The 17,322-nt window shown below is 43.7% G+C and overlaps 1 protein-coding gene across 2 annotated transcripts in view; it reads left to right on the top strand.

Annotated features, from left to right (window-relative positions):
* gpr158a (G protein-coupled receptor 158a) overlaps window positions 1–17,322 on the top strand; it is a 72,378-nt gene that overhangs the window by 5,868 nt on the left and 49,188 nt on the right. For both annotated transcript variants that reach the window (XM_037079861.1, XM_037079860.1), the window contains exon 2: window positions 5,959–6,064. In XM_037079861.1, the coding sequence (XP_036935756.1) occupies window positions 5,959–6,064 (106 nt within the window). The remainder of the gene's footprint in view (window positions 1–5,958; window positions 6,065–17,322) is intronic.

Below are 17,322 nucleotides of genomic sequence, written 5' to 3'. Positions count from 1 at the left end.
CGTCTGAGTGTTAACAGCCGAACGACGCCAGAGTTGAACAGCAACACACGTCTGACCGTAACAAGATGATGTCTCTTTGTGAACTCTCTCCAAACATCAACGCATTTTTTTTGAAGCATACAATAGTAGTAAAAAGCTAATGTTAGGCTATAACCTGACAACAAGTTTTCTGTAAATTGATCACTCTGCTGGAGAAAAGTCGTCCTGTCAAGACGGACGCGTGAGTAAAAGAGTCTCCACGAGTCTCCCCGACATCTTCTCTCTAGTCTCGTTTAGTAGCAGCCGGCGTTTTTTTATATTCAATTTCACATTTGCGAAATGTGAAATTGAATATAGAAAAAGTGCTGTAACCTAATACCAGACAGATATCGCTTTGTCCTTTGGTTCATTCCATGTTGTTATTATATTTCCGCAGAGGTATCACAACAGTTTCTTCTCGTCCCGTCTCTTCCTGCAGCTGTCAGCAATATTGCATAATTTCTAATTCAAGGGCGAAAACACAGAGGAGGAGGAATCTGAATGCAGTTTTTAGTATGCAAAGTGGATGCAAACCCTGTTTCTGGATCATGTTGGGAAAGGTGAATACTGTTCCCGCACGAATCGTGCTGTAAGGACATTATAGGGTGATAAGGGTGGAAATAAGAAGGACGGTCTATTAAAGGAATTAGACAAAGAAACTGCTTAACTCTGATGTATCTTGTCATCAGGCACCGTCAGGCCATCAATCAGCTAATGTTCTCCTCACAACTGTCAAGTTTCCTTTTGTCAGCAGCTCGAATTATTGAGCGATCGTCCCACTTGGTGTTTGGTTTTCTGAGGAGCGTCTGTAATGACAAGAGTGTCAAGAGTCCAGAAGTGCCAGCTCACATGAAAAAAAAAAATAAATAAAAAGTCTTTATTCGCTTTCTGTGACAGACGCTTTGCCGCGGGCGCCGTGCTTTTTTTTTTTTTTTTTGATGACCAGCGACAGAACTCCATAAACTGACCCAGGTTGCTCTGAAGCACTGGTAGACAAAGCAGCGTCACGCCCGGCGGCTGTACTCACATTAGCTTCTGCTCGTCCTGTCAGCTTAATGCATTTCCATCACATAAGAGACATTTTCCTTGGGGAGGGCATGCGTGGTTCTTTGCTTTGTGATTGCTCCGTGACATTATGCACAAACTGTGCCCTTCTAAAAAGGACAGCGATGTGTTCCTGTCAAGAGGCTGGGGCAGGAGACATGTGCATGTAAGTTCATCTGGGCGTGCAAGTCTCCGGGCTACACGGATCAGCTCGGGGGATACTGCTTAAGCTTGTGCCAGGTTTTCATGTTCACGTCTGCTTCGTATTATTCTCGGTTTATGTGCACGGAGACGTGGGAGCTTATTCCCTTTTTGCCTCAGAAACCTCAGAGTTCGGCATTTCTAAAGTATGCACATTAAGAATGAATAAAAACAGCTTTACAGACAATTTTATATCATTATTTACATGCCTTGTTTATCATTAATTCACATATTCATTCATTCCATATTATATATTTGTATTCTGCTATAGTTATGGTGCACTATGTGACACCCATGGACTTTAATTAAAGATCTGAAGCAAAAACAATAATATGAACATGAAGTAGTTTTAGTTTTCCCCCCAAAATCAATTATATAATATATATATTATATATAAATTCTGTAAGCAGGAACTTGTATGAATTTGTAGCGTGCTCTCATGTGAAAAAGTGAGTTACTTTTGACCCTGAAAAAATATCTTTCTTAGTCCAAAATGATGACGAATGTGATTTAATAACAGCAAAAATGGTATATTATAGCATAGTGAACTTAGCTAACGTTAGCTAGTAGCTTAGGTTACAGCAGGTGCTCATGCTAACGTTCGCCATAAATAATACTGATTAGCTAACGTTACGCTGCTGATATCAACCTCATGTTATCACGCAGAGGCAGCTAATAATCCCTGTTGATGGAATATATTCTAACGCGGCTGTAATCTGGTGCTCTTAATTCAGCTACTGCATTTTAAAATGACAAAAATCACATGAATGTGTCTCCTCTGTGCTCCCATTACTTAAAATCCAAACTTTTTTTAACCACAGCCTCCCTCCCGTTGAGAGAGGCTTTCTGGGCCTGGACAGAGACGTACAGCTCAAAGCGCAGAGGCCTGACATTCAGCATTCATTCATGAACACATCAAAGACTGACTCCTAACAAAGAGGGCACACGGAGGCCTTGGTTGAGAGAATGTTTTTTCTTTTTTTTTGGGTGAATATCCTTTTGTAGCCGCTAAGCAATTACCCAGATATATCTCCAGTCAATCTCATAACGTCGGGGCTAACATTAGCACAGTCCCACCGCTCCGTCAGAAAGACCCGCGCCCCGTGCCGGTGGGATGCTCCTCTCCTTTTCCTGGCCTGGCCTTTAGACCCACAAAGAATGGAGGATGAAAGGAGAGAGCACTCTCTTTCCCAGGGCACCACTATCTCCCGCTCTCTGTGATAATCCCGTCTTTATGCCCCGAGGGGCCTTGGTGGCCACCATGATGCTCCTGCCCATGTTCCTCGCTGCGACTCTCAAATTACGGGCCAGTCTTTTGTGCTCGCGCGCAGTTTTGGTCGCCGCCAGCACGCCGTCTTTCTCTCTCTCTTTTTTTTTACACAAGCTATTTCATACGCCATATGGTATACTTTGGCTGTGATGCTAGAGATTGCCTGTAGAGTAGGAAGCAGGAGGAAAAAAGAGGAGGTGATTGTGGGAATAAAAGGAGAATGGGGCTGTTTTTTTGTTTTTTTTTGTTCCTGTTGTAAATGTTAATGCTTGAGCTGCCAGTGAAAAAGACATTTTGATACGGTCCCGTTCTCGTGCTTTATGACTCTTTCCTACCCCCTTATTACATAACGGAGAATTGAAACGGAGGTAATTTCTCAGCAAAAAACAACAAGCAGCGCAGTGGAAAACAGCGAGGTCAGTTTGCCCCGAGGCAGGACCGGAGCAGCAGTTATTAATAACAGAAGCACAGGCAGCGGGAGCGCTGCACTCGCCCGGCGTCCACTGGGAGCTGGGCAGAGTAAAGCAGCTCCTATACACCTGGAGAGCATGCCACACCAGCAGTATTTGTGTATGTGTGTGTCAAAGTGTGTGTGCATATGCGTAAGAAAGTGGAAGCTAAACGTACAGAGAGAGTGATGTCACAGACAATATTTTAATTCATGTGTTGTTCATGTTAAGAGGCACTGAGCGTTTGTCATTGACACATTGTCAATATTTAAAAGAAGTTGAGTTTTGGAGGACAGAAGTAAGATCCACGATATCGACTGTAAGGTTTTAACCACTTGATTCTTCCCAGGCGCTTCAATCTGCGCACAAGTATCACGACTTTAGACTTTCCAGCTACCGATTGCTAACAGCTAACTCGCTCTCCGTCTGATTTTAAAACCGATTTGTTGTTCAAAACGTAGATTAAAATAATAAGGATGTTTCCCTTGTTAATAGTGAGATTATTGGATTGTTTTTGGAGTTTAATGCTTCATATTCAAAGCAGGTCTTGCACTTATTAGCCAGCCAGCGATGGTAGGTAGGCTAACAACATGAGAAGATGCTCCGTAAGCTTTAAAAATTAACTAGCGCAAGAGATTTTGGTCTGCAACAGCTGAAGAGAGCGGTGTGTTTACTGGGGAAACTACAGGTCACGATCCCTTCTGGCAAGTCTTTATTTGACTTATTATATCATTAACAAAAATCTCTCATCTCTTAACACAGGGACAGTTGTGCTGCTGGACTCACACACATTTTAATTATTTGCATGTGCACAAATGCCACACACAAAAAAATGTAGGTGACGTAGTAAGAGCGGGACTTTCACCCTCGTGGTTGTGTCACAGCTGACTTGTTTTAACTTGACATGTTAATGAACGCAACCTATTTAACTGAGCTAACAGTTGTTGTGTTGCCTGGTATAACACTGATCATATCTCCACTGTAACCACTATCACACTGTGCAGCCATTTAGTGACATTCATTTGTCAAAACCGCAAGAAGCCTAGAACGAGGTGCGAAGAGGGTTTGCCATTTAAGAACATGAAGAATTGGCCAATAATGTTCTCCATGAACCTCAAAAGGCTCTTTAACAAAGTGGCACTGGGAGGGGTGGAAATGCATTAATAATACGGCCTTGTTAGCCAGAGATCACCGGTCGAATCTCACACTCTGAAACAGAAGTGGCATTTAGATTTCAAACCTGAACTACAGAAGACATTAAAAAGAAGTCTCTCCAGGTGCCACTGAGACACAAATCCTGCAAACTGGGGGTCTAACATCAGCAGCGCTCTTGCTTTTCTCTTTGCTATCTGTTAATCCCGTAACAAAATAAAAACCCCTGTGAATGTCAGAGCTTAAACAAGCATCACGGCAGTTAAAGGTTGTTACAAAGTCAGCCCCTGATTTATCGTCAGCGAGGCAGCTCCGGGTTTTGCCTGATTAAACAGATTATGGCACTGAGTCAGCCGGCGGCTCCGGGTGAGAGCGGCGTGTTTCGTCCGCACTGATCAAACTGTTGAAAACTGCATGTGCACTTTTTCTTTCCCTTTGTTTGACTCGTTCTGCGCTCAAACAGCGTGCATGTCTCACGCGAGGGCAGAGGAATTTGTACTTGCAATTCCACTGGAGAACATTATCTTAGTGTCATGACACTCACGAGCCACGTCTCTCGAGTCTGTCTTCCACAAAAAAGTTTAAAGTCGGTATGGATTTTCTAACAACACTTCGCCCCGGGCTGCGCTTCATTTTTTATTTTATTTTTTTACATCCTGCCGGGAGGGAAAGGCTGTACGTGGGCTGAGGTCGCCAAAAGACAAGTTCAGGGGTTTTCTTGTTTAGCGCCTTAGAATGAATTACATCTCTTGGACTAATAAAGAAATCAACATTTTCTTGGATAGGTCCAGATGTGCTGCAACTGTCAGGTGGAAACGACGACGTGTCCCGGCAGTAAAAAGAGTCGTCAGTATCAGAGAGACTGACCTTCAGAATCAGAGACGCTGACCTTCTCTTCTTAGAGCTTTAAGCAGCTAAGTGGCTGTAAATCCTAGAAGTTGCAGCCCGGCTTAGGAAAGCCGAAAAATGAAGCAAAGACTTCCAGCCTTTCCGAGCTGCCGTCGGTGAGGGCTGCTGCCCTATCTGCAGTTTATCGTCTCTCTGTCAGGCTGAGTTTCAGCTGAGCGGCAGCAGAGGAGATTAAGATGTGGACACATTTCTGTCTGTTTCCCCCCCAAAAAAAGCACTTTTGTTGTGTGGTTTTTACAGTGACTAAACCATCGATATTCTCCTTTTGAGTTTGCTTTATAGCCTGTAATTGTATGTGTGTGGTGTGTAGGTTACCACATTAGAGTCAGTTTGTCAGGTTTCAGCTACATCTTGAGCCATATTTTGTTTTGGCAACATTAAAAGTGCGCCGAATGATGCATCACAACTCAAAAAATCGATTTAAACTAGAAAACAAGCAATAAGAGGGTCAGGATCACCAATATCAATACCAATATCTGTACTTCCTGTTGTGAAAAGAAGTACGTTATGATATATGAGAACGTCATCTGAATAAATCTTAATTTCCAGTTCATATGTTGTTCTCACTCAGTCTCATGCATGTTTAAACGCAGTTTTTAATTGTAAATATTTAACGACGAAGAGAGTGATCACGTGCCCAGGATGTGATCGAATGTGATGCAGGTGTTTTTTTTCTAACCTATTGACACTAGAATCGATACTCAAAACCGGACTTTGTATGAGTGGTATCGATACTTCCTGCTGACACAGTTAATTCCCCCCCAAAACCCCCCGTGTCCTTGAGAAGACGTGTCATTTTTCCACATGTCCACAGGATACCACACCACATGTTGACGCGCAGCATCCTTCACTTTGCACTGACAGTCTTAATTCTTCCCCAGACGGGTTAATGGTGTCCTCCTGTCTGTCTTGCAGGGGCGTGGTGCGCGTTGACATTAATCTACAGGATGTTGATATCGACCAGTGCTCCACCGACGGCTGGTTCGCTGGAACCCATCGATGCAACGCGACCACTATGGAGGTGAGTGTGCCGAACATGCGGATTAGACGGGAGATTGATTCTCCCCGTTGAAAGCTGAACTGTGGCAAGCGCACAAACGCGTCCAGTCACATCTCCACGAGAGCGCTAAATGGAAAAGCAGTAAATCTGTGCATGTGGTGATGAATGGAGGGGGAGACTGATTCTTCTTTAATGACACCGTTACAACCCACCGGCACTTAAGTCAACACTGGAGGCTATCTTTTAAAAATGAAGTGCGGGAAAAGTGTCCTTTAAAGAATTATTTATAGTTGACATTCCTGCAGAGAGTGGCAGCTGCAGGTAGCGCTCTGCTGCGTACCCGGCACACGTTGTTCACTCTCCTACGTTCATCCTCGTGTTGTGTGGAGGCTGCAGCGAGAAAAATATGTTTTGGTCACACTTGAAGCTTTGTTAAAGGCACCTGCTCCTCCTCCACCCACCTTATTGTCTCTATCAAGGTTACGTTGTTATGAAATGTGATGTGTTCAGCTTCGTGTGAAACTAGGTGGACAGAACCGGACCGAGCGTCACTTCATTTTGATTTTTTTTCCCCCTTCCCCCCCGCCGGTCACCCTGATACACTCATCATGTTTTCAGACATTAGTCATCTAACTGAGATAAAGTACACGCCAAGCGACTGATTTTAAATCTAAAGGGTCTTTTTACAGGGTCAAGAAAATATATTTCACTTAATCTTAAATAGGTGGGAACGGAGGTGGAGAGCTGGAAACGTGTTCGGCATCGGCGGGAAGAGAAAAATAGCTCCGGCCATTTCCATACGGATGAAAAATAGCCCGTCTCAAGGCCGGAGGAACATGTGGGCAGCGCTCCTGGACAGGATGATAAAAAGACTCTCACGCTCTGCTATTTTTAAGAGGATGTCAGATATCCACGTCTTCCGGACTGTCGTTCATTCGTATTTTTAAATGGTGCGAGCTGGAGTAGACGGCACCTCATTTGCAACCTTCAAATTTCATGGCAACTGCACACGACATACAAACATTGTGATTGGTTTGGTGAAAATATTGATCATAGCAACTTTAACAGATGCGTCCCCTTAAATGAAATGTCATTACTCAGTATAACGGGACAGAAAACGAGGATTTTCAGCGTTGGCCAGCAGTTAGCCTAGCAGTTATTCGGCTGCATCGGTAAAACTTTCTGTCATCGATACTTTCCGCCTGCTTCTGTGCCGGCAGCTGTCCCTCCGGTCTCACCGTCCAGAGCGATAGATTTTTGAAGAGGTGCTGTAGATCAGACTGCTTCATAATGCATGTGATGTAATGGATTGCAGTGAGCCCGTCTGAATAATTAATCACTCTCTTTGTCTGAGTACTTCCATCCCTCCGTGGACAGTCAATGCCAGAGACATTTGACATAGTGTGTGTGTGTGTGTGTGTGTGTGTGTGTGTGTGTGTGTGTGGGCTGGCTGCAAGGGAGAGAAATACATTGTTACTGGTATGGATTTTTAGCTGGGTTTGCACAATAATGATCTCTGTGTGCTCACAGCGCAGGAGTGTGTTAGGAGTGCGCTTGCTTACAGCCGAATGATGAGAGCCGTTTGCGGTCCGCGGCGCGGGACGCATCTTGTCTTGCGTGACGGCTCCGACACCGGAGGAGAGCTCGTTATCGTCATACGTGCTCGATAGGCAACGTCGATAGGAGAGATGAATGTATGTGGGGAGATATAAGCAGGAGCAGGCAGCGATTTTTAACCACCTCATTACGTCTCGAGTCTTGTATTGTGATTCATAAATTAGGGGAGATACCATCACGTAATAGCGGTCTTGGGCAGATAGGAATTACAGCCGAGCCATCTTCGTATCCATTACAGCTAACAGCCCACCTCCCTGGTCTTAAAGTGCACGACCAGGTAAATCGGGGGTGACGTGGGAGGCTGATGTCTCTCCAGCTATGAATAGAGAAGCACGACCGCGGTGTAATCAAGTCTTGCATGGATCTGTGTGTGTGGTAGTGTGATAAAAAAAACAGGCATTGGGAGGGATGCCCCGCATTTGCAAACAGGGATTCATTTAGTGTTATTGCTGTTTTTTTGTTTTTTTTTCCTCGCGCAGGTATTCCCTCCACATGTGGAGCAATTTGTAGTTTAATGGGTTTCTATGGGGCCGTTAAGATACAAAAGGAAAGTCGTTTCGGGCTGCTATAGATCTGCGTCTGGAGTGTTTTTCTTTCTGTATTACTGGAAACAAAGTGGTTTGTTTAGTTGGTGTTAGAGCGCTTTTACTTGTGTGTGTTTCACATTGGCGTCGTCACATTTCCTTTTCACCCTCGGCCGCTCCTCGTAGAAACGTTTCCACTTACATGTAGACGCCACTTTGTCTTCGGCCATCACACATTCGCTGTTGTTCTTCTGGCTCCTTACCGGCGATTTAAGTGCCACCATTCCAGCAATTGGATTTGACAAAATGCAGTCGTTCCATCCGTCCATCCATCCATCCTTCCAGCCGGACGACCGGCTCCCTGGCCTTCCCTCGCATCCTGCCTCTCAAGCTGCTGTTTACCCAGCCAAGCATGCCGGCAGCCCAAACTCAGATGGAGGCAGATGCTATGGATGACTGATTCACCAGGCGAGCAAGAGGAAGGCAAAACAAAATGAGGCTCAGATTGTTGACAAGGAAAATACAATAACCCGACAGTGTCAGAAACCTGTGGTGCCTCTGAAGGCAGCGCTATTTTTAAATCCAACGCTTGTGAAGAGATTTCTTGATTCTCTCCTCGCTGATCATTTTCACAAAAACCTGAGTTGTTTTTTTTTGGTTTTTCAGTGGTGCCACAGTTATCTTACCTTGAAAAAAACATTTTAGGATACCGCCTATTATCAGTACAATAGTGACGAGATGTAGAACAAAACAGAATCAATGATCTATCATAGGTAAAAGTAATAAACGCAGGACAAATATGCTGTGGAGCAAATAAAAACTGAGAATAAAGCAAAAAATTAGGGGTGTCGTAATTTTATTTCGATCATTGAAATCAAAAGCAGGATAAACCAGGATAAAATCAAGCCTTTGTTGTAAATAACCTTTCACAATACCTGTAAAATCTATTTTTAAAGAGGACTTTTTGCAGATTATTCCGCGTTTAACATGTACTAGGGATAAAAAGATTCTATCAAAACTCACATGTCGATGCTTTCATGCCCAAAAATAGCTTCTTAGGATAATTGTCAACAAAAATTGATCTTGGAGGAGGATTGATATGTTTATCTAGGAGCATAATTTCACTAAGATCTGGTAAAAACTGCAGATTTTCTTACTTTTTAAATGAAGATAAAGCTTCTCTTTCAATGACAGACAAAAGCATGGCTTGAAATATGCTGCAGTGTAAGTAATGAAACTTCTCAGTAGGAACAAAGCAATATAACATTTCTATACTGTTATAAATCAGTTGTGTTTTTTTTTTTTTTTTTCAAACAGGCATGTCATATATCACCATCACATTACGGGAAATCCACCAGAATTTGCCAGCGCTGCTGTCGAGGACAGTTTATAGCGATCAATGTTATTATTAAGTGACGGCATTCTCTGAGCTCCGACTTGTGTCCGTCACGGCTGAAGCTGGTGACGTCATTAAAAAAGCCGAGATTATCAACCACAATCATGACTTGAGAAGGTGCGCACACGCTGCTCGACGCTGACGTTTTCCTGTTTTCTACCCTCTTGTCTCTCACTAATGGCACTTCCATTAGTGTGTTTCACCGTTCTTCAAAAGTCTCGGACTTTGCTGCCCCGGGGGCACCTTTAATACGAGAACGCGGCCGTGGATGATGATGAATGTTTGAATCAATTAGCTTATTGCTCAGAACAAGTGGTGGAGCCCTGGGGGACTGTAGCCTGTGAAAGGCAGTGACACATAACCTGAATGATTACTCCAGCCGCCGCGACAAGGACTCCTGACTCTGCGCTGTTTCCTGTTGAGGGCTGCTGAGCGAGGACCGCTGGGTAGAAGCGAACATTTATAAAAATGGGGAATGAAATAAAAACATCCAGGTTTGACCATATGTAGCGCCATAATACCTGGATTTTGATTCAACAGGGTCGCTAGCCGATTTGTAGACGACGACTGCTGCTGTGAGGTCTGACGTTACAGCATGCGGGTGGTGCCTGTTCCCACCACCTTCACACTGAAATAGCTCAACAAATACAGGAATGATTTCCATGAAATTGTCCGCAGACGGTCGTTGTCCCCACAGGATGAATCCGACTGACTGTGCTGATCCCCTGATTTGTGCTTTAGCACCACAATGAGGTTGACAAGTTGTGCGTTTGAGTCAGATATCTCAACAACTCGCCGTTGGATTGGTGAAAACTTTGATTCGGGCATTAATGCCGGCTACGAGATGAATTCACCAGCACCAAACATGTTGCTGTAATTTCACTACGTTTGACAGTAACTACAAGTGTAAATAATTACTTTTTCACACTGATTAACACCCCTACAATTACTGAAATATAATGGACTTTTTATCTGTTACTTTTGTCTGCTTAAAAATCCTCAGACTTTCTGGTTTATAATGCAACATACACCTTATCGTACACTGACACAAGACAGCTCAGGTGATGAAATGAATTACTCTTCATCATAGAAATAGTGATTTTTCTTACATAAACTTGGTTAAAATGTACATCCAGCATCGTGCAGATCTTCTTCTAGCACTGACTAACCAACACAAGTGAAATTACTGCAACTTAAAGATAATAATCTGTACATTAAAAACAGAAGTGAAGCTGATATTCGACTCTGGACTCCAGTTCATATGTAGTGTATGGATTCAGTTTTCTCCCATGAGCCTTGGCGGTCTCTTGATGTCCGCTTTTTTATTTTTTTTTATTTTTTCATTTGTCTTCTTCATTTTTTTGTCCTTGTTTTCAGCCTTTTTTCTGCCTCTTGCAGCGATTTCCAGTCCTCGTGTTCACACATTAAGGAGGTGACAGTCGAGTACAAATTCGCTCAGAGGGTGAGATCAAGAGGAACGATTCTCACTCCTTCTTAGGAATAAGGGGAAGTGATAATGAAACAAATTGTGAGGAAGTGTTTGAAAGATGATGCATTAACTCCAAATATAAATGAAATATGAAGTATAGAATTAGAAGCGAGTTGGAGAAAGATGGGTGAGGTACTGAACACGTGACCCTCCTGTTAGATGTGATGATATAACACATATACTGAACATGACGTATAGTTTTAAATCTTTCCTGGAGTTGAGATATTATAATTTCAGTCGCTCTAATGCTGCAGCTAACAACCCATATGGCTGCCTGTCCACACCAAAACACACACTCACACACACACACAGATACACATTAGGTGTCAAACCACAGCGTGGCAGGGGACATTTGATGGTGTTGGTGTTTTGTACACTCGACAGCACGTGTGGTTTATTTTTGCCTCTCCGCGGTGCTCTTTCTGTTGTCGAGGAGCTGAAGTGGATATTTTCCGGCTCTGTCTGTTGACTCACTGTTACATCTTGACCTTGGTTCACAAGGTCGCCCCGGCCCCGGCCAGCTATCATCTCAATCACACGCTGATTTCTCCGCCGTGTACCTTGTGCTTGCTGAATTAATAACGCCATCAGTGTTAAACAACTGCTGCTACCCTCCTGCTCTCACCTTCTGTCTCTCTCTCTGGTTTTTCTCTCGCTCTCAGTTCTGCAAACAGAAAAAAGTGCACACGGCACGTCCTCGCTGTCCTCGCTCGTGAGGACGTTATATTGACTTACAACAGTTCCCTGGTGGCTTCCTCTGAGCGAAACCACTATTTCCCTAATCCCGAGAGTAACCCTTACCTGAGCAGGAATTTAAGCTCAACTAAAAAAACAATCACTTAGAATAAACACCCAACATGGGTAACCAGGTGGGGAGCACATTTTAGGGACCTTTTCCTAGTTTCTGAAAACCACAGATGCGACGTAACCATTAATTTCTTTATGTTGCAACTTCACGTTGCTTTAGGGGTCAATTTGATCTTGTAACAGCACTGCACTGATGATCTGGTTAGGTTTAGGAACAGAAAAACACTTGGTAAGGGTTCGGAAAAGATCACGTTTTGGTTTAAAATACCACAAACGGGGTTGAATGTCACAAGGGCTTCATCAGATTTTGTTGACGCAAATTGTGCTTTCAAATGTTGAATCTGAGGCTCGAACTGCCGCAACTGAAACTCCACCATCGTCCCCTCCACCTGCCGTTATGAAAGTCAGGATCAAAAACATGTGACCGCAGTTGTATTCAGAAAAAAACCCAGTAATGGAGACAAAATAGAAGAAACTCATGGAAGACCAACAGAGGAAGAATCCCTCTTGTGTGCCACACATGTTGCAGGTGCAGCAGACACCAACATAGTCAAATTATAGTCTGAATGGCTTCAATAGACGTTTCCCCCAACTATGTGATTACTACAAGTACACAGACATAATGACATAGATCCAAAAATCAGTCCACCATTGACTGAGGCGTCACTGCAGTCAGGTTTAAACAACAACAGAAAGCACAAAAAGCTGATTGGCATTAACCTCAGCGGTGACCTACGACCCGAGTCACTCATGTCACGCTTTGTTCCTGTGATTTACATCTCATTGTTCTGCAATCTATACTTGCAGCTGCCTGTAACTTGCAGAGATCAGACAAAAACCTGCGCATCACAAAGCATGGGAACATCCTCGAGCGATAACTTTAGTGGTGCAGGAGTCAAAGTGTAAAGTTCTCTTATGTTTGGTTGGTTTGTTTCCTTCAGCCCGAGAGGGATTTGCTGTATGGCAGGTTGGATTGATGGGATTCATTTAAATCACTTTGGAAAAAAAATGATTGCTAACTGAAACTCATTAATCAGTGTGTCACAAAAAAGATTGATTTGGGCATCAGACACGTCGCTTCATTTGCATGCAGAGGTTTTCAGGCCTCATTCTGAACCATAATGAGTTGTCTTTTGTGTTGGCAGTCATTTTCTTTACTAGAAATTGGCCATATTTTTAATTATTTATTTTTTTCGAAGTGGTGGATACACATGAAGCAGCCAGTGTTCCACTGCTGAAATGAACTCATAAAAGGCAATAAAATGCACAATTAAATTGTCGTCTTAACATAAACTCTGCTTTGGTTAACCAGTAACCTGTTTAAGAGAAGCAGTTTGCGGTAATTAAATCTAATGATTTCTGGATTAAAAATGAAATTAACTGTTCAGTAATACAATACATGTTATATGAGACTTTTTTAACTGCTTAAATAATAATAATAAAACAAGGAACCCATCGAGGTAAACTGTAAACTGTGCAGCTACGATTAACATCTTTTCCTAGATTCTGGCGCCCCCTGTGGACAAAAGCGATATGAGCACTAGCGCCGCCTATCGTAAAGATCGTTATCAGGCGTCGTTATTAAATTGAGGCTGTTCCACTCCTTGATTGTTCATTCGACATGATGAATGAGAATGTTGTAGCTACACGTGAGTTGTACAACATTTATCTGCTTGTTAGTCGGACAGCTTCCCCTTCCAAGTGTTGCCTCTACACTCATTCAACATGAAGCGTAGCGGGGCAGGGATTCCCACAAGGGACCCGCGTAAAGAGTTATTTCACACGAGGCCACGGCCCTTTCAACCTGCTGATCTCGTTTCAGCGATTTGGATGGAGAGAAAAAGGCTTGAAGCGTCCTAATTAACTACATTCCTTGCTATGTTGCCTATGTTCAGGAGCCTATAAATAGGGTAATTGCTAATTATCTACAGTGATCTCACCAAAGCTGTGATTATGCTTCAGAGCTGATAAGGGTGCTTGAAGGGAAGGAAATAGAATACTGCTGTGCACCAGCACCCTTCAATTTCAGCAAATCCTTTTGTGAATCATGAAGCATTGTAGTAGACCTGGGGCCTCATTACAGAAACTTCAGAAGTCTGAAATATATCTTATCTCAGTTCAGGATGATATTTAGGGTTTTTGGTATCACAGAAACATGTTGCATAACTGCGTCTCATCTTTACTACGTAACCGTCCTAACTGAAGAATTACGTCAGAAGGAAAACAGTTAAAACTGACAAAAATGGCAGCACCACTGTTGAGATGTGGAGCAACGTGGCTTGAAACATTGTGATGAAATGCAACTCAAACCAGAACTGGTGAAGAAGCTAAAGTTGATGTTATCTGCTAAGAAGCTAACACAGATGCTAGCTTGTTGGAGGTGTAACACTGGTCTTATCTTGACAGAGAAGCTAGCACTGATGTCGGAAAAGCTAATATAGATTTTAGCTCACTGTAGAAGTTTGGCTATTACTAATGTTTTCCTGCTAAAGGAGCTGACAGTGATGTTGGAGAAGTAGATGTCAGTGTTGGCCTGTTGGAGAAGCTAACATCTATGCCACCCTGTTGAAAATGCTAACATTAATGTCAGCCTGTTGGAGGAGCTAACACCGGTTTGAGAAGCTAATGTCAATGTTAGCCTGTTTGAGATCCATTAGCCTGTTAGCTTTCAATTTCCCAAGCCATGTGTCAGGCCTGTTGGTCATATTTCCGCTCACCGACATGATTAATGCCTCCATCTATTGGGATATATTTTAAACGCTTTTTTAGCATCAAGAAAATGAAACATCCAGTACCAAGTCGTGGCCAACAAAGTCCGGGTCAGAACACTTGAATGTACTTTGAGTGTTTTCTGCATCATTGCCCACATTTCATCATCCAATGTCCCAAAAAATATTCAGTTTGGATTCAGCTTGTGCTTTTCTGTCATGCTCCACATTTTCATGTTACCAATAAGTGGACCCGCTGATATCCAAAAATTCAAATCCCACATTGGACAGCAGAAAGATGCTCTGCGTCCCACGGTCCAGCCTCCTTTGGGGTATTGGAGATGAAAACATCAAGGTTGAGGGCTGTTGGCCATAACGCAGTGGGACGAGAGATCACAGGACACTTCTGGTTTTAACTCTGGCCCCCGGCCCTTGGCAGTGCAGCCCTTCCTTAACCACTGTCTCGCTAATTGGCTCTGTGGATAATGCTGGAACTCTGAATTTACATGGAAACACTTTGAAGACTTGAGTACACTCGCCCTCGGGCGCAGTCTTACATCTGCGCTGCCCAGCCGTAGCAGCGCACAGTAAACCAAGGCAGAAAGCAAACACTCGGTCTGTGGAGGATGGGGGGGGGGCAAAAAAAAAAAAGTGGAATGCAGAGGTAATGTTTGTCTATGGACCCATGAGATTGGATGTGAAACGAGTACAGCCGTGTGCTTCCAGAGGATAGAAATAGAGAAAGAGTGAGCGGCACAGACAAAAAGATACAGTGACAGTAGCTTGGTTTAAGAGTGACCTGCCTTCACTTCAGTTTAGATCTGACGAAGCTGTTTACGTAAGCCTGACCCTGCACTGAGAATCCGCGTCCCTCCACAGAGAGAAACTCCGATGAATCAATCATTTCTTCCACATGAATGTTTGGACCATCGTTCCATTTCTCATCACTTATCTGGGTCCGTGTCATGATGAATGCAGGCTGAGGGGGGAAAAAGCCTTGATGTCCTCTGCTCCTCCTGGGAGATCCCGAGGCTACCCCTGACCAGCAGGGATACATAATCCCTCCGATGTGTTCAGGGTCCCGTCCCAGTTGGACTTGCCTCGGAGTACGTCCGCAGGGAGGCAACCAGGGGGATCAGATGATCCAGATATCTGGGTCTTTTCAACATGAAAGAGCAGAGGGTTGGAGGCTACGCACTGTGCCCCTAAAGGCTAAATCTAGACAATCCCTGTTTTTGGCTGCCAAAGTCTTTTTGGTGACTTTCTGTCTTTATAGTAAACTGCCACAGGGAGCTCAATTATACAAAGGCAGTTTCATTTTACTGTACAAGGTCAGCAAACGGCCTCTTCATCCGTGATTGTTCCTTCTATCGTGTTGATTCCACAATGTTTTCTACATCACTTCATAGATAGTAATTGCAAAATCTTCTTCATGTTGTATTAAGAAAGTCGAATTTTTTGCGTCTTATTCCCAACTTGATCCCAACTTGGTTGTAGACTGAAAGTGTCAGTATTTGACGAGTTGGGAATGAGAGTCAGTGAATCAACTTTCTTACCAACAGGAGTTTAATTTAAATGTAATTAACATATTTGCATAGCAGCCCAGTTGCCAGGATAAAACACTAGCATGGTGCGTATCTTCAAACTGAGGATATGGCAACTATAGCGAAACAAAAGCAGGTTTTTGCACGATGTCAGACTCGTCCAGGTTTGAACTTTGCTGGAAACTTTTGGGATATTATAAGCACACAACTGAACAAAAAAATATAAGAAAGGCCTTGTCGTTTTTAGACATTTCATAGGGGAATTATAACAGTAATATCTTTAAATCACTTCCAAGCTACAAAATAGGAAGACAGGGATTTTCAAGGGAGGAATGAATCCTGCAGTTACTGTACACTGCATGAGGAGAGTCGAGCAGGGTGAGTGGACAACGGCGGCAGACTTCCCTGTTATTCATCATCCAGCGACACTATTTGTGCCTGTTGTCGCTGGAGGCTGCAGCGAGGATGTCAGGAAACTTTGTGCGCGCCTGGTCCCTCTTTTTTTAAGTGCTCGTTGTCCTCGCTCTGACCCGAGTGTGCTCGACTATTTGCATGACTGTCCGTTGCCGGTCGCAAGAGTCAACATAACTGTGCATTTCAGGGTGCGAACACGGAATAAATATGTGGCCGGCTGGTTCACTTTGACACTTACATAAGCTGTGAATGTGATTATGAAAGCAATATCCCAGTGCTGTCTGCCATGTGTACTAGTCTCAGCCTGATGGCAGTGTTAAGCTCCCTCTAGGCCAGGGTGTTTATCTCACTGGTGTTTAGGCTTTGGTCTTTGGACTGGACCCAAAGCGAGGCCCCTGCTGTCCAGGCAGCTCCGCTCCAGCTAACTCCTGCTAGTTGACCTCGTTTAAAGGCCTGGCTGGGCTGTCTAGCTGTCCCTCTGAGCACTGAGCCACAGCCATGCAGCGCTCTGCAGTGTCTCTGTGTTTGTCTCTATGTCTGAGTAATGCACGGGCCTGAAACTGTGGTCTGAACCAGATCCAGAGCCAATTTATTTACCCCAGTCGCTGCCCGACAGCTGAAAAAGCCCGAGCCCGGCCTGAAGCAAATATATTGACGTCAAAACTCATTTCATTTCCCCTCTGTGTCTTTTGCTCTCTCGTTCATACACGAGGCTTCATACAAACGTTGCAGTCTTGCTGCTCCAACTTATGGACCAATTCATCACAAAGCATTCAGTGA

Source organism: Acanthopagrus latus, chromosome 19 (assembly GCF_904848185.1).
Source record: "Acanthopagrus latus isolate v.2019 chromosome 19, fAcaLat1.1, whole genome shotgun sequence".
Taxonomy (NCBI): Eukaryota; Metazoa; Chordata; class Actinopteri; order Spariformes; family Sparidae; genus Acanthopagrus; species Acanthopagrus latus.
The sequence above is the reverse complement of the archived record's forward strand: the minus strand, read 5'-3'. Positions and strand labels throughout refer to the sequence as shown.